This window comes from Eleutherodactylus coqui, chromosome 4 (genome assembly GCF_035609145.1).
Source record: "Eleutherodactylus coqui strain aEleCoq1 chromosome 4, aEleCoq1.hap1, whole genome shotgun sequence".
Classification (NCBI taxonomy): domain Eukaryota; kingdom Metazoa; phylum Chordata; class Amphibia; order Anura; family Eleutherodactylidae; genus Eleutherodactylus; species Eleutherodactylus coqui.
The window spans coordinates 299,877,543-299,895,765 of record NC_089840.1 but is presented as its reverse complement, the minus strand read 5'-3'; the positions used below and the strand labels follow the sequence as shown (position 1 = coordinate 299,895,765).

At 47.9% G+C, this 18,223-nt stretch overlaps 1 protein-coding gene across 1 annotated transcript in view; it reads right to left on the bottom strand.

The window, feature by feature from the left end:
* The window catches only part of SORCS1 (sortilin related VPS10 domain containing receptor 1), a 619,679-nt gene that overhangs the window by 319,676 nt on the left and 281,780 nt on the right, over window positions 1–18,223 (bottom strand). Inside the window, exon 3 of the mRNA XM_066601489.1 lies at window positions 15,019–15,118. Coding sequence (XP_066457586.1) covers window positions 15,019–15,118 — 100 coding nt within the window. The remainder of the gene's footprint in view (window positions 1–15,018; window positions 15,119–18,223) is intronic.

Genomic DNA, 18,223 nt, shown 5'->3' with positions numbered 1-18,223 from the left:
TGGTATGAATGGACACTGTGTAATACTGCGTTTCCCCTGTGGGGGAGCTGCAGGGAAACAAAACATGTGCACACCGGTATACAAAGACGTGGGCCTACAGGCATAACCCTTGTGAGCCGTCCATGATATTTACCTTGCGTTAATGTGCCATTTACGCTACTTTGCTACTGCGATTTCAGTGTTTTGCGCTGCGCCAATCATAAGGCTCTGGCATCTCACCATTATGGCACCGTCCTTGGCGGTTGTGTCACTCGGCCTCGCCGGCGGGGTCTTGGCTAGGACACGTTATCCCACAAGCATGCATTGATGTTCTGGTCCTTGGTCTTTGGCCCCTGCAGCCCTCGTGGCCCCTAATTAACTCCTCAGCTGCCTTGCTTCGGGTGTAGAGGGCGGCAGGACTGTTCTTGTCCCGGTAATAGATGCATGCTCCTCGCAGTGATGTGAAGCCCCCGGCTGGTCGTACGTGCGGTTTACTGGAGTAATTGTAAACCGCCGCCGCGCAATAGCAGCATGAGGGCTCATTCACACGGCGCAGATCCACAGCGTATTAGGCAGTGAATAGAACCCGCTGATGTCCAGGACTTCATTCGCAGCTGCGTATTTTTTCCATGACGTTCAGTTGTGTGTAAACCCCGCAGCGCGTCGGATCGCGGGTGTATTACGCAGCGTTGTGTAAATATACAGGAGACCCGCGTAAATGTGCGCAAAATCACTGGGATTGTATGTAAGAGCGGCTTCACACGAGGCGCCAAAACACTCACCGCAGCGTATTCAGGACTGGAGTGCATTTGCACATTGTACTGCCATTTTGGCGCACACAAGGCCAGTTCCCGCACGTGACGCTCCCTAATGAGCCCCATATGTGCTGTATTTCCTGCGTTTTGTGACACCCCTCCCCCTGCGTATTGTCGCACCTCCATAGACCTCTGAGACACTTGTTGTGCACAACGCAGGAAATAGAGTTTATTCTTTCCCACAAGCGCAAAACGCGCCTCATGTGTGTGCCATTGGGGTCAGTGGGCTCTGTGCGTGTGAACGAGCCCCGCGGGCGCCAGTAACGCTCCTGTAAGAGTCCTAATTGTCGGGCTGCGCTTGCAGGTTCAGCCTGGCGAATGTCGGGGAAACAAGAGCATCGGAGCGGCAGCTCCCTCCGGACGGCGTCACGGCTGAATGCGTATCGGCGGAATGAACTATAAACTGTTTCGCGCGTATTGCGGTATTTTACGATATTTTTTACGCCCTCAGCCTGAGTCCGACATACAGCCAGACCTTGTGGCCCTCAGCCTGAGTCCGACATACAGCCAGACCTTGTGGCCCTCAGCCTGAGTCCGACATACAGCCAGACCTTGTGGCCCTCAGCCTGAGTCCGACATGCAGCCAGACCTTGTGGCCCTCAGCCTGAGTCCGACATACAGCCAGACCTTGTGGCCCTCAGCCTGAGTCCGACATACAGCCAGACCTTGTGGCCCTCAGCCTGAGTCCGACATACAGCCAGACCTTGTGGCCCTCAGCCTGAGTCCGACATACAGCCAGACCTTGTGGCCCTCAGCCTGAGTCCGACATACAGCCAGACCTTGTGGCCCTCAGCCTGAGTCCGACATACAGCCAGACCTTGTGGCCCTCAGCCTGAGTCCGACATACAGACCAGACCTTGTGGCCCTCAGCCTGAGTCCAACATACAGACCAGACCTTGTGGCCCTCAGCCTGAGTCCGACATACAGCCAGACCTTGTGGCCCTCAGCCTGATACTGCACTAATCAGAGGAGGAACTGATAGCGGGGATTATGGGTCATCCGAAGGCCCAACAGCGGTTATATTGTGGGAAGCATGAGTATATGGCGGACCCGTGCAGTTACTCCCATGGCGCCACCCAGAACCCCCAGAGTCCCAGAACCACATACCTGTGACGCCAACCACAAGTAGGTAGATTCATGATATCAGACATGGCGGCCAGAGCTCCCCCAATGGAGGGCCTCCTGGGAAGATCTGCGCATGTACTCAGCCCGTCCATCCATGATGTAAGAAGAAGGATGATAGATGTGACTCAAAGAGGGCTTTAACACTAAGGGGATCCCCCCGCCTTCACCCCAAATTGTCAGACCCGGGACTGTCATCTGATCCCGGCTGCTCCTCGCTCCGCGGCTCCACTCCACAGGAACTTTGGAAACAACTTCATAAACTGGTATTTTCCCCTTATTTCCTCTCTTTTTGTGTTTGTAGCTCCTCCCCTTCTGTAATTATCTCCTTCTGTATATTGCTGATCTAATCACTACTAACCTTTCTTAGAATAGCGCTTAAAACTTTATTAGTCGTCTTTGAACGCTTTAAGCGATCCATAACCCCGAAGTGCGTTAGTGGCCGCCACTGCTAAAACAAAGTTACATCGCACCGTGTCTACTGTATTGTAGCACACGCATCATGGACTTGTTGACTCTGAAGAGCGCAACAGGTGGTCAAACGTGGTACTGCAAGTTCAAGAAATGTAGAAATAACAATTGCTTTACAATCCATATTCAGCATGCTGTTTATTCTTCTGCTATAAACAATATACGCAGAATGGCCTTTATAATATAGCCCCTCTATTAGAGCCCCCGCCCCTCGCACAATTGGCGCCCCCTGTATGGTAATTCTCCCCGTGAACCCGGAGTGCGGCATAAAACCATGTGACAAGTTTCCTGCTGATCACTCTCAGTGTGAATCCACATTAGATGGAAGATCCAGCGATCGGAGCGACTTCCCACGAGGCCGGTCATCGGTGCTGGACCAGCCGGGGTCTCACCGCCAACCGCGGGGGTTTATTATGTAACGGTGTGGAGAGTATACAGAGAACCATTCTGTAAGGGTTTAACAGCAGTGATCATCATTGATCCTTGCTGTTGCGGCAGAAGGCCGGCTGTCGGTCACGGCTCCTGCGGCAGATGGAGTGGGCGTAGCTTCTGAGCCGCGCCATTCATAGGACTCTAGTGTATGTCCCTTCATGGGTAGTGCTTCCCAGCCAGGTGTATATGTATGTCATGAGGCAGGAAGGGGTTAAGATTATGTTGTGCTTTTACCTGCAGTCCCATGACAATCCACAATCATCCCAGTAAGTGATACGTAACAAACTCAGCTCTGCTACATCTGTGCCTGCTGTATGTATAGCAGGCACCTCGTTAGACCTGTAATGGCTATTGGTTTCTAATGAGATGCTGCAGTAACATCCGCTGGCTGTTATAATGACCCCCCATTGTCGGGGGTTGACCTTTCTGGCGGTGGAGCAGCTGCGCTCAGCGCTAATAGGGGCGATCACCCGCTGTGATGGAATTATTGCATTATCTAACATTTGCGCTCCAACGTCAACCGGCAACTTGATGTGAAGTTTGGAATTTCACTGTCAACTGGCATTTGGAGAAATGACCTTTTGCGGCCCATTCATCTGCACATCGAGGAGATGCCGCATTCACCGCGGTACGAAAACAATGGCGCTGCGTGCTCACCCCTCCGTACAGACGCATTTCACAGGCTTAATTGTGCTCGGCACTGGCAATGAGGCTGAAAATGATTATTTACAGCGAATACACTGTTGTTTCGGCTTCCGGATTCACTAAATTTACAGAAAGGTGAAATCCGACATTTCTGCCTTAAAGGTTGCGGATCTCTGGGCTGAAAAGGGGATGGAAAGAAAATGGAGCGTTTCAGCTTCGCGCCGTTTCACGGGCTCATTCTATGGAAAATGTTCTGTTACTCTGCAAATACTTTACTTAAGTACTCTGATACACAGTGCAAAGAAGTAATTGAACCCTACGGAGTTATTTGGATTTCTGCCCTGATTACAAAGTATCTGTAGTTTGGAGTAACCTGCAGACCCCCTTTAGCAGCAATCATCTCCACCGAACGTTACCCGGAGCTGTAAATACGATTTTTTTACAGGAATTTTGGACCCTTCCTCCCTGCAAAAGTCTTTCAGTTCATCAGTATTTCTGGGATGTCTTGTGTGCACAGCCCTTCTCAGGTCATGCAACAGCATCTCCATTGGGTTAAAGAGGTTGTACCAGAATTACAAGTTATTCCCTATCCATATAATGAGGGATAACTTGCCAATCACTGCTGAGCCCCCCACCAATCCTGAGAATCGGAGTCCTGTGTCCCCATCTTTTGGTCACTGTGGGGATACTTCTCCACCTGGAGAGCCGTCATACTGAATGGAGCTCCAATACCCAACTGCTTGCCGCTTGGCTATCTCAACAGTCCCACTGACAATGAATAGAATGGACGCATGCTTGCATGACCTTCATTCCATTTAGTTACCTTACTGTAGTAAGCCCACAGTGAGATGGACAGGGGACACAGGACGCCCCTTCTCTCAAAGGTGAGACACCCACCAATTAGCAAAATATCCCTTATCCTGTGGATAGGGATAAATTGTAATTGTGGCACAACCCCTTTAAGGTCAGGACTGTGACTTGTATACACAACCCTCTTCAGGTCATCCATAGCATATCCATAGGGTTATGGAATGGACTGTGACTTGAATATACAACCCTCTTCAGGTCATCCAAATTATCTCCATAGGGTTATGGTCAGGACTGTGACTTGTATACACAGCCCTCTTCAGGTCATCCAAATCATCTCCATAGGGTTATGGTCAGCACTGTGACTTGTATACACAAGCCTCTTTAAGTCATCCACAGCATCTCCATAGGGTTATGATCAGGACTGTGACTGGTATACACAGTCCTCTTCAGATCATCCCCCTTATCTCCATAGGGTTATGGTCAGGAGTGTGACTTGTATACACCACCCTCTTCAGGTCATCCACAGCATCTCCATAGGGTTATGGTCAGGACTGTGACTTGTATACACAACCCTCTTCAGGTCATCCACAGCATATCCATAGGGTTATGGTCAGGACTGTGACTTGTATACACAACCCTCTTCAGGTCATCTACAGCATCTCCATAGGGTTATGGTCAGGACTGTGACTTGTATATACAACCCTCTTCAGGTCATCCAGTGCATCTCCATAGGGTTATGGTCAGGACTGTGACTTGTATATACAACCCTCTTCAGGTCATCCAGTGCATCTCCATAGGGTTATGGTCAGGACTGTGACTTGTATACACAACACTCTCCGGGTCGTCCATACTATCTCCATAGGGTTATGATTAGAACTGTGACTTGTATACACAACCCTCTCCGGATCGTCCATACTATCTCCATAGGGTTATGAGTAGGACTGTGACTTCTATACACAACCCTCTTCAGGTCACCCCCCTCATCTCCATATAGTTATGGTCAGGACTGTGACTTGTATACATAGTCCTCTTCAGGTCATCCACCTCATCTCCATACGGTTATGGTCAGGACTGTGACTTGTATACACAACCCTCTTCAGGTCATCCACAGCATCTCCATAGGGTTATGGTCAGGACTGTGACTTGCATACACAGCCCTCTTCAGGTCATCCAAATCATCTCCATAGGGTTATGGTCAGGACTGTGACTTGTATACACAACCCTCTTCAGGTCATCCACAGCATCTCCATAGGGTTATGGTCAGGACTGTGACTTGTATACACAGCCCTCTTCAGGTCATCCACAGCATCTCCATACGTTTATGGTCAGGACTGTGACTTGTATATACAGCCCTCTTCAGGTCATTCACAGCATCTCCATAGGGTTATGGTCAGGACTGTGACTTGTATACACAACCCTCTCCGGGTCGTCCATACTATCTCCATAGGGTTATGGTCAGGACTATGACTTGTATACACAACCCTCTTCAGATCATCCACAGCATCTCCATGGGGTTATGGTCAGGACTGTGACTTGTATACACAACCCTCTTCAGGTCATCCACAGCATCTCCATAGGGTTATGGTCAGGACTGTGACTTGTATACACAACCCTCTTTAGGTTATCCACAGCATCTCCATGGGGTTATGGTCAGGACTGTGACTTGTATACACAACCCTCTTCAGGTCATCCACAGCATCTCCATAAGGTTCTGGTCAGGACTGTGACTTGTATACACAACCCTCTTCAGGTCATCCACAGCATCTCCATAGGGTTATGGGCAGGACTGTGACTTGTATACACAACCCTCTTCAGGTCATCCACAGCATCTCCATAAGGTTCTGGTCAGGACTGTGACTTGTATACACAACCCTCTTCAGGTCATCCACAGCATCTCCATAGGGCTTTGGTCAGCCCTTTGACTTGTATACACAGCTCTCTCCGGGTCGTCCATACTATCTCCGTAGGGTTGTGATCGGCCGTTCCTAACCGCAGACCCTCTCCCCCCTCCTGCAGCTGATTGCTTGTTCTGCCGTTGGGATATCACAGGCTGCTATATTGCTGGTTCTCTGATGGTCACAAATGTGTGTTCCCCTAGTAAAGCGATACATGGACAATTTACTGAGCCGCGCTCTTTATAGCTGAAGGCAGCAGATATGTGGCTTGTGAAATGTTCTCATCAAGTAATTCATGTTCTCCGTCGGTTCCCACCTTGTGGATTGAACGTCAGATCTTCTCCACTTTAATTTATTTGCTTTAAATGTTCTTGTTTCTTTTTGGCTTTTTTTGTTTTTCTGGAAGCCGCAATGTCCTCAAGAAAAGGCCACATTCCGTGTCTGAGGTTACGTTGGCGGGGGGGGGGGGGATGCTGCGGGAGATGGCAACACAAATTCTGCACTATTTCCACATAAAACCCTTTCCATGACTCCGGAGGTACGGAGTTTGACCAGGAATCGGCTGTGTCTGCAGTTGACTTTAGCAGCTTCCGCCCCTGACCTTAGTATACATGGCGCTGTCCGCGCACCCCGACAGCCTCTACTGTGCGCCGATCTGCTGGCCAGGTGATGCAGAAGTGCAATAAAGGCTGCCGGGTGCGCGGACAGCGCCATTTATACTAAGGTGAGGGGCGGAAGCTGCTAAATTCAACTGCGGACACAGAGACGATTCCTGGCTAAACTCCGTACCTCCGGTGTCAATGAAGGGTTTTATGCGGAAATGCTGCAGAATTTTGTGCAGTGGAGATTCCGCAGCACTACCCCCCCCCCTCCCCCGTGTGAACATACCCTGAAGGCATATTTCTCCTTTGTGTCTGTGAATTGATCTGTTTAATGGCTGTGGCTGTAAATACAAGGGGCCACACAGTCCTGGGTCATGCTGCATTCTTAAAGGGGCAGTAACTTTTCAGACGACTTCTGCTCATCTACTGGCTTCTGTCAGCCTCATCATTTCTGTAATATACTTGTATAAAAATTGTTATTGCTTTACTGCTCTAAATCACATTTGAAGTGGCTGCCACTAGGGGTCTCCCTTCCAGGCTTCTCTGCAATCCACTCTCTGTTTAGGTACAGAGCTTCCATAGTAACAGGGTTATAGGGATGTTTCCATAGCAACATGGAGAGGGGCTATCTTCACATGTGGTTCCCCTGAGCTTACAAGCTACAGGCTAACATGTCTGCAGACACTATGCTAGCTATCTGCACAGTCTCTGTGGTTACAGTGTGTGCATGTGTGTGTGTGTGTGTGTGTTTGTCTGCGTGCATGCTTGCACATTATAGTGGGTTTACTAACCATTTGTCCATAATGTCACTACATACCTGAGTCCTGGGAGAGCACTGGGGCGGGCATTCAGATACTGCTTTCCTGCTGGTTAGACCACCAATACACGTAATCGAGGGGAGGCAGTGCAAAGCAGAATTGGTAATGAGGACAAGGAAGTCAGGACAGTGAACTACTGGCAGAATGCTAGTCTTGCTACACACTCCCTCCTGACAGTGGATTGCAAACAGCAGAACAGCTTAAAAATAGGGATGAGCACCTGAACCAGGATTTCCAGACATGAAACAGGATGCAAACTACAACAAATGGGTGTAAGGATGACTTGGGGCAGTGTAGAAATTGTATTGAAAAGTCAGGTATGCTTGAAGAAGAAACCTGGATGGATATCACACTTGCAGTCCTGAGATTTCTGCTGTGAGTGTGATATGCTTAGCATGAAAAGCACATCGCATCTCTGTAACCTGCGCTCTTCACGCTAATGACATTTGCATGTGTTGAATAGTAACAAGGCAAACATTGTATCTGTATGCAATATTATCTATATATTCAATCTCAGACCATCAGTGTAACAGAAAAATCACTCATGTGAATATACTCATTGAAAGCCATTGGTTATCACATACGATATCTGACCATATTGCAGTCTGTCAGATATTGTGTGCGCAATTCATAGAATCCTAGAATGATGGAGTTGGAAGGGACCCCCAGGGTCATCGGGTCCTCCAGGGTTATCAGGTCCCTCCAGGGTCATCGGGTCTTTCCGGGTCATCGTGTCCAACCTTCTGCTCAGTGCAGGATCAGTAAATCATCCCAGACAGATGTCTGTCCGCCTCTGAAGACTTCCATTGAAGGAGAACTCCCCACCTCCCGTGGCAACCTGTTCCACTCATTGATCCCCCTCACTGTCTAATATTTAATCTGTGTCTCCTCCCTTTCAGTTTCATCCCATTGCTTCTAGTCTTTCCTTGTGCACTCACATGTATGAATGCATCCTGAAAGCAGAAATGGTGGTGGACAAGTTTGCGGATGAGAAGATGAATGGCGTGGTGACCTTTCTGAAGACTTGACATTCTTATTTGTAAAGCCCCCAAGACAGAAATGTTGCTCAGTAGCCTATACGAATGGGATCGCTGCACAAATACGGTTATTTGCATGATACAGATGCTTGATGGCGTGGTGCTTATCCAGCCATGCCCCTGGTGACCGCAGATCAGCTGGGCTTTACTGCCATAGATACTGTAGATGGCACCACAGCTTATTGGATACAGATGACTCTACAGGTTTATGCATCCCTCCCAACACGGTCTCTCCACTCACAGGACAAAATTACGCCCACCCACCGTCCAAGAACACCCACAAAACTCTTAGTTTTTGCAAATTTAGCTAAGCTCATCCTCTTCGTTGCGCCATCTTGTGAGACAGTTATACAAACGACGTGATGGCTGTGGGGCATGAATGATGTACGATACCACAGAGACGGGCACTGCACATTGTAGGGCATATGGGGGTACTAAGATTGTGGTTTTCCAGTGAGTAGCAGGATATTGAATATAACCCTTAACACAAAGGAGGGATAACTGGCCAAATGCCCATGCCCCTTAGGAAAGGGGTAGGGACAAACAACTGCCAACCCTTCTATATGGCAAAAAAGTAAGTGAACCCTTTGTATTCACCTGCATTTCTGCACTGAACACTAACAAAGTCAGAATCCTAGATAAGCACCACACAGACTTGTACCGCTCATGTCATGTATTATAACAGTCCACAGGGCAGTAAGTAAATATAATACCCTGCGATCTAATGTTGGAGCGATCGCCTTGACCAAACCTTTTGTGTCGTAGTAAATAAGATTTGTATTTGTACAACGTTGAGAGATTGTAGACCTTTTTTCTCTGCAAATGTGTTTTTGTTCACAATTATTTTTTGGAAGCCCTTGTGTGCACAACTCTCATTGACCCATCCACAACGTAGGGTCATGGTCAGGACTGTGACTCGTATACACAGCCCTCTTCAGGTCAACCATGGGATCTCCATAGGGTTAGGATCAGGACTGTGACTTGTATATACAACCCTCTTCAGGTCACCCCCCTCATCTCCATATAGTTATGGTCAGGACTGTGACTTGTATACACAACCCTCTTCAGATCATCCCCCTCATCTCCATAGGGTTATGGTCAGGACTGTGACTTGTATACACAACCCTCTTCTGATCATCCACAGCATCTCCACAGGGTTATGGTCAGGACTGTGACTTGTATACACCACCCTCTTCAGGTCATCCACAGCATCTCCATAAGTTTATGGTCAGGACTGTGACTTGTATATACAGCCCTCTTCAGGTCATTCACAGCATCACCATAGGGTTATGGTCAGGACTGTGACTTGTATACACAACCCTCTTCAGGTCATCCATGGGATCTCCATAGGGTTAGGATCAGGACTGTGACTTGTATATACAACCCTCTTCAGGTCACCCCCCTCATCTCCATAGGGTTATGGTCAGGACTGTGACTTGTATACACAGCCCTCTTCCGATCATCCCCATCATCTCCACAGGGTTATGGTCAGGACTGTGACTTGTATACACAACCCTCTCCGGGTCGTCCATACTATCTCCATAGGGTTATGGTCAGGACTGTGACTTGTATATACAACCCTCTTTGGGTCATCCACAGCATCTCCATAGGGTTATGGCCAGGACTGTGACTTGTATACACAACCTTCTTCAGGTCATTCACAGCATTACCATAGGGTTATGGTCAGGACTGTGACTTGTATACACAACCCTCTTCAGGTCATCCATGGGATCTCCATAGGGTTAGGATCAGGACTGTGACTTGTATACACAGCCCTCTTCCGATCATCCCCATCATCTCCACAGGGTTATGGTCAGGACTGTGACTTGTATACATAGTCCTCTTCAGGTCATCCCCCTCATCTCCATAGGGTTATGGTCAGGACTGTGACTTGTATACACAACCCTCTTCAGGTCATCCTCAACATCACCATAGGGTTATGGTCAGGACTGTGACTTGTATACATAGTCCTCTTCAGGTCATCCCCCTCATCTCCATAGGGTTATGGGCAGGACTGTGACTTATATACACCACTTTCTTCATGTCATCTATAGCATCTCCATAGGGTTATGGTCAGGACTGTGACTTATATATAAAGTCCTCTTCAGGTCATCCACAGCATCTCCATAGGGTTATGGTCAGGACTGTGACTTATATATACAGCCCTCTTCAGGTCGTCCATACCATCTCCATAGGGTTATGGTCAGGACTGTGTCTTGTATACACCACCCTCTTCAGGTCATCCACAGCATCTCCTTAGGGTTATGGCCAGGACTGTGACTTGCATACACCACCCTCTTCAGGTCATCCACACCATTTCCACAGGGTTATGATAAGGACTGTGACTTGTATATACAACCCCTTTTCAGGTCAACCACAGCATCTCCATAGAGTTATGGTCAGGACTGTGACTTGTATACATAGTCCTCTTCAGGTCACCCACAGCATCTCTATACGGTTATGGTCAGGACTGTGACTTGTATACACAGCCCTCTTCAGGTCATCCAAATCATCTCCATAGGGTTATGGTCAGGACTGTGACTTGTATACACAACCCTCTTCAGGTCATCCACAGCATCTCCATAGGGTTATGGTCAGGACTGTGACTTGTATACACAACCCTCTTCAGGTCATCTACAGCATCTCCATAGGGTTATGGTCAGGACTGTGATGTTACATCCGCTGGGCGCACCTTGCCGCTGGACAGCCGCTGGAGTGGTATTATTCAAACAGGACGCTGTGGCTTGAACACCAAAGGGACAATGAACTGCATACTGGGGCTTACAGACAGACATAACATAAGAACTGACAAACGACCAAAACACTCACCTTGCATACCTGCACACAACAGGTGTAATTGGTAGAAAAGTTCAAGTTATTAGTTTGTGAATAGGCCAAGTCACTTAAGCCCACAAGCCACTTCAAGGTGCCTCGTTGTCTCGCGGGTCCCTACTCTAACAAGACAACATCCACCACAACCCTGCCTGAAAGCAGGCCGATTGCGCCGATAAGGGCGGCCTCACACTGGAACCTAAGGGCCTAACTAGCCCAGAGATGACAAATGATCCAGCAAGACAGGACACAGTTCACACCAACACACTAGGGCCAGCATGCAGGAAAGAACAAACACAGAACAGGACTGTCCACACCTAATGTCCGGCCTCCTGCACAGACACTGGACAGGACACTGTTCACACACATAGTATATACATAGGCATGCAGGTGTGTGTATGTTTATGTTATATATATGCACAGCATGGCTGGCAGGAGGAACTCCACACCCAGCCAGCTTAATTAGCCCTCACATGTGAAACTGCTCATGGAAACCTGTAGAACCACAGGTCCCAGACACACACACCTAACAGGTGACTTATATGCACAATCCTCTTTAGGTCATCCACAGCATCTCCATAGGGTTATGGTCAGCACTGTGACTTGTATACACAATCACTGAAAACGGCCATATACTTACTGAGCCAGGAGGGCAAACATGTGCGCCAACCTCAGCATGCAGGTAGCCATACTGCCAAATGAGGGAGCCAGTTATACCTGTGGAGGACACCGATGAGACCGCCACTCACAGAGCCTCCTATATATAGGGGGGGGGCTCCTCTATATAGAAGTGGCGGTCTCATCGTTGTTCTCCACAGGTCTAACTGGCTCCCTCATTTGGCTGCCTGTTATGGTCAGGACTGTGACTCATGTGCTCAGATTGCTCCCAGTTCACCAGCGGGTATTGTGACACTGACTGTAATACTTGAAACAAAGGTGCGATAACTGGTTAGTAGCAAACAACTGCCAACCCCAATGGGATGTCATAACTGGCGCCAGAAGAAGAGTGACGCAGGCAGCCCAGTGGATGGGGTGAGGAGGACTTTCTTTTTACTCAGTTCTGAGCAAAATTGAATGTTTTCTACTAAGACCGCCTATTTAAAGTGGAATGGCATCTGAAACGCCTTTAATTGCCCCTGTGGTTATGGTGCTGGTGGGAATTTTACAGGTCTGTGGTGAAGCCCTCAAATATCCATATACTTCATCTGTGCCCTGAATCCCCATTGTAGACTGTCTGGATATTTATCTTAGAGCGTCATGTAAAAATGAGCCAGTCTACCATGAAGAAGTATCTACTTAACTGATCATAAGAAACCACAACACAGACTTTTTTGGATGCTCATAAGTATCTGTTTTTAATGAAAAAACCTTGATAAGGATTCCAAATGCAAAAGTAGAAAGGTTTCAGACACAATGTGGTCCTTCCTTGGGCTATCAGTACAGATGGATTGTTATAATGACCTTAGGATAGAGGTCAGAGGCCCAAAGGTACTCAGCATGTTACTATATGGTTGTTTGCACCAGGTATCCATTTGTACTGAATAGCCCGAAGAAGGACCAAACTGTGTCTGAAACGTTGGCTACTTCAGTTTATGGAATTCTTATTAATGCATATCCAATAAAAACATATTTATGAGCATCCCACAAAGTCTGTGGTGAGGTTCACCAGGGTCCGATTGAGTACATGGTTACCAAGGCTTTAAGTCCAAACACGCACACAGTAAGACCCATTAGACTCCCAGAAGAAACCAACGCAGACATTGTATTTCACCATTAAGTATTCTAAACACACAAAAACATTTATTTCATAGTGAGTAAAATTATAACAAAAATTCTCATATCCTTATTTTTGAATTTTGTCACCATTTCTGCATCATAAACATGGGGGGTCCCTGACTGTGATGGGGCCATCATAGGGGTACCCCATTGGGTTTGTCATCCATCTGCTTATGACTGCAGCAGCCGTTGGCTGATTACTACGGTTGCACCACTACAGGTAACAGATCACCATTTATTTCCAAAAGCCGTAAGGAGATCCATCAGCAGCAGCTAACCTCCATGATGATGGTTTCTATTTAGTAACATCATTTTTGATAGGGAAACAAATGATAGGTAAAATAAAAAGAAACAATGTATCAGGATTCCGATATTGGAGATTACAATTGATGACTTTAGAGCCACTTGGGGGTGGGGCTTATCATCCTTAAGGTGCCCATACATTGCCAATAGCTGTGGGACAAATGCTTATTTGGCCAACAGCTATTTCCTTTGACTCCTCCAAACAAATGAACATGCGGGTCAGTTGAGCATTTATGTATATTCTATAGGGACAATGGGGAAAGCTGCTGCCAGACACTGTGGCAGCTGCTTGTCTCTGGTTGACTAAAAGGCCTGTTGCAACCATAGCAGGTAAAATACAGAGGTCCAGCCTGCTGAAGGAGTGCCCAGTGGGCAGAGTGTATGGCCTGTGCAGTGTGAACTCGGTGAATATGTCTGTGTAATGGCCATGGAGGACCACACAGCCAAGACTAATAGTACAAAGGTTGGCTGCAGATGACCAGTGAAGTCCAGACCAGGGGAAGACCCCGTGACGTAGGAGTAGAGGGGGCCTCCCTCCCCACCTGAACAGAGTTTGCTCCAGATGATAGAGCAACATGCTGGTGAGGTAACCTCCAGCTAATGCATGAGAGATGGGTCAGGAATGGAGAGTCTCCTTGGTATGACAGGTCAGGTTCTGGGGCTCCTCCCCAGCAGCAAGATGGCCGGCTGTGATGCAGAGTGGGCAGGGGTCTCTGCAACCTACATAGAAGGGCCATAAGACTAGCTGGGGAAATTGCCACCAGATATGGAGGAGGTTGTTGGGCTGGAAAACATTGCCCTTGTATCAGTATGGTCTGTAAGAGGCTGTTACCATGGAGGGCGCTAAGCCCCGGTGTTCTGGTTGTTCGGGACTGTACACCGTTTGCTACATTTGACATTACTTCCCTCCTTTGGAATGTTTGCTTCACCATCCGCCTCTGCCAGTCTACTGCGGTGCCACCATAACACCACACACACCGTCCTTACGGGAGGACAAACGGACCGGGTGCTGAAATTCCAGGTACCCAATGCTGTCCTCGTACATAATGTGTTGGGGGAAAGTCCAGAGACCCCATACACATCCAACGGTCGGCCCACCCGGCCCTAATTGGCGTCCTTCTAAAGTATACGGGGACCTTACGGAGACGACTCATTAGCTTTACAGAAAGTCGCTAAAGAATAAAGAGACAAAATTACATTTTCATCCCAAGGAAACCTTCAGGGCCGTTTTGCCTGTAATAGAGTGTCAAAGTAAATGCGGAAACCTCCAAAAACATCTATTTATGGCCCCGCTTGTGCAATCTTAACGAGCCGTTCTATCAGCGCCGGGCACAGGCACAATTGCTTCCACGTCCATTTGTTTTTCTATAGCCTTTTTCCCCTGCAGTCATAAGGTTTGTGTCAGTAATAGACTCCGGGAGCAGAGAAGGTTATTCAAGCACAGCGGCCTAAATAAACGGATATTTAAAGGCTATTCTCACCTTTCTCTTGTTTGTAGGGCAGACATAAAGGTAGCTCAGAATTGTTTTTAATCCCACTTTATCATTCAGCTTCTCGTAGGTCGTCCCGTAGTCCGTGGACCTGAAAACAAATACAGGGAGTTACAACCAGCAAACGGTGCCATCAAATCAATCAGCTGAGCGCAATAATACCGAAGAAACGAGGTCAGACGTAACCATGAGGACACTCAGAGCCCGAATATCACAGTAAGTGGAGAGCGGTATCTCCACTACTAGATACAACTCATGATATGGAGAGCGGTATCTCCACTACTAGATACAACTCATGATATGGAGAGCGGTATCTCCACTACTAGATACAACTCATGATATGGAGAACGGTATCTCCACTACTAGATACAACTCATGATATGGAGAGCGGTATCTCCGGTACTAGATACAACTCATGATGTGGAAAGCGGTACATCCGGTACTAGATACGACGCACTGGTCTGAGGGCGGTACCTCCGGTCTCCAAACTCCAGATGGTTGTGGACGGGAATTGGACTACTTTGGATGTAACATGAATTAATCTGGAGCTGCAAATAAGTGCATTTTACCCGTTGCAACCCCCCCCCCCCTGACTCCTGGAGCGCCTTCTCACCAGGGAACACCTGCACTACACCACCCTCCAGGGAAAGGAACTACAGTCCCCAACAACCATAAAACATTGTTCGTAGTACGGCCGGGTGGGATTGCATCTACCCAGTTGCCCCTCACTCCGGCCTGCTGCAGACTGGCGTCACGAACTACCACCACCACTCTGTATTTTCTCCTTTTGCTTGTAGTGGTGCGGACAGGAGACAGAATCTGTAGCTACCGTGCAGCTGACTTCCCCGGCGCTCCCGCTCACTAGACAAATATGAGGGGGGCTGATAAGTATTGAGCCTTACCCTTAAAAATTTGAGCTAGGAAGCTGTAAATTTATTCAATGATGCAAAAATCTGCTACCTCTGACACGGATCTACTGTTATGATCCAGAGACAAAGCAACAGTATAAGGACTGGAGGCACAGGGGTGCCCCCCGCCAAAGAAGTCCTGTGTGCAAAGGTCAGCACAGGAGCAAATGGCAACCATTTATTGGGCTAAAAAGGGAGTTCTGCTCGTGAACCCCCAAGGGGTTAAACCATCCATGCAGCATATTACTGGTCGGTATGGACAAAGCTGAGGCAAAATATTAAGGAAAAGCATTGAGGAAAGCTCTGCAAAGGTGTCATACTACTGCAGGACAATGCCCGTCACACACTGCAGGGGCCAGTACTGCAGAAATGACCTTCTTAGGCTTTCATCTGATGCCCCATCCACCCCATTCGCCCAACCTGGCTCCGTCTGACTGCCATCTGCTCCCCAATTTCCAAAAAACACCAAAAGTGACAACGGCTTGGGAAGGTTTGGGAGGTAACGGATGCTGTAAATGAGAGGTTTGACCAGCAGTAAGAAGAATTCTAGTTGCAGGGACTTAAAAGGCTGCAGGAGAGACGTCACAAGTGCATCCTGGGGGATATGTAGAATAGTGCTGCAGGGTCAGCTTCCCACCTCAGTTTTTTCTGGGTAAGACAATACTCATCAGCGATAAGTACTGTACCCCCCGATGTACCCTCATACAAGTTCTGCAACAAAAAATGCTTGTAAACTCTGTCCATCTGCAGAGATTTTGCAGCATATTTTCAGCAGCGCAGACGCCCTGTGAGTCGGCAGCAGAGGTGTTACGTCTGCACAGGAAGTGCTGGACAAGCACTTACAGACGTGCACAATAATTGCCCACAGTGCAGCGGCCAAAACAAACTGACAAATAATAAACGAGAAGTCTTTCCCTAAATACGTAATGAACGAGGGAAAGAGCCCTGCCTGACACGGCAGACTGATCGCGTCAATAGATGCGGGCCTGCACTTGTTCTTGGGACCTAAGTAACCCTACTTGGCCAAACTGATAAGGGACAAAACAAAACACAGCACTTAGCTTTAGTAGAATAATCCGCAGCACACAGAGCTGGTAAGGAACCGTGCACACCAAGCCATCAACAGGAGAAGCTTACTGCCAGCTCAGACAGTGAGCAAATGACAATACACAGCACTTTAACTTAGTATCAGCCCAGGTAGCTACATTACGTCACACCATTGAGCTAGAAGGTGCAGAACCAAATCTAAAACCCACACTGGATTTCGTTAATCAGAAGGGGCCCCAGGACCCTTAGGACCAGGTCGCTTAGGATTCAGCCTGTGAAAACTTTTCACTAATTGGTCCGTATGGACGTCTGCTGCCGCACCCACGTCCTCTCCTGAGGACCATAGCTACACCAAGGCACCAAATACTGAAGAGATCTCCTAACTACGCGAGAGTCCACTATGTGACCTACCTCAAAATGAACATCTCCATCCACCACAACCGGGGACGGCGGAGATGAACCATTGCCAGAGTCCACAAACTTTTTTTTAACAGAGATTTATGAAACACATTAGAGATTCCTAGTTCTATGAGAATCCATAAACGACAAGACACCCCATTAATTTTTTACAAAATTTTAAACAGACCAATAAATAGTGGACCCAACCTGAATGACTGTTTGATTTTTATGTTCCAAGTAGACAACCAAACCAAGTCCCTAACCAAGAAGTTAGTCCCCTCCGAACGTCTGTTACCCGTCAGCAGCCTAAAATGTTTAGCTGTCTTCTGAAGATTCTTCTGAATCTCTTTCTACACCTTCTTGATGTTAGAGGAGAACTCATTCTCCTCAGGCACCTCCAATACTTCCTTGGAAAAGGGACCAAAACACGGGTGGAAACCATGATTACAGAAGAAGGCCGACGTCCCCGTAGAATTCAGCGGTCTATTGTTTGGCGCAAATTCAGCTAGAGGCAAGAACTCCGACCCATCCTCCTGCCTCCTTGAGACATAATACCGCAGATGTTGTTCCAGACTCTGGTTACATCTGTCCGTTTGTCCATTAGTCTGAGGATGATAGGCTGAAGAAAACGAGGGCTCAATACCCAAGCGGGAGCAAACAAAATGCCAGAAATTGGACACAAACTGCACCCCCCGATTGGAGACAATATTAGCAGGTGACCCGTGTATTCTCACGATATGAATGACAAACAATTTGGACAAAGTTCTGGCATTGGGAAGACTGGGAAGCACCACAAAATGGCACATCTTGCTTAACCGATCTACCACCCAAATTACCGCATT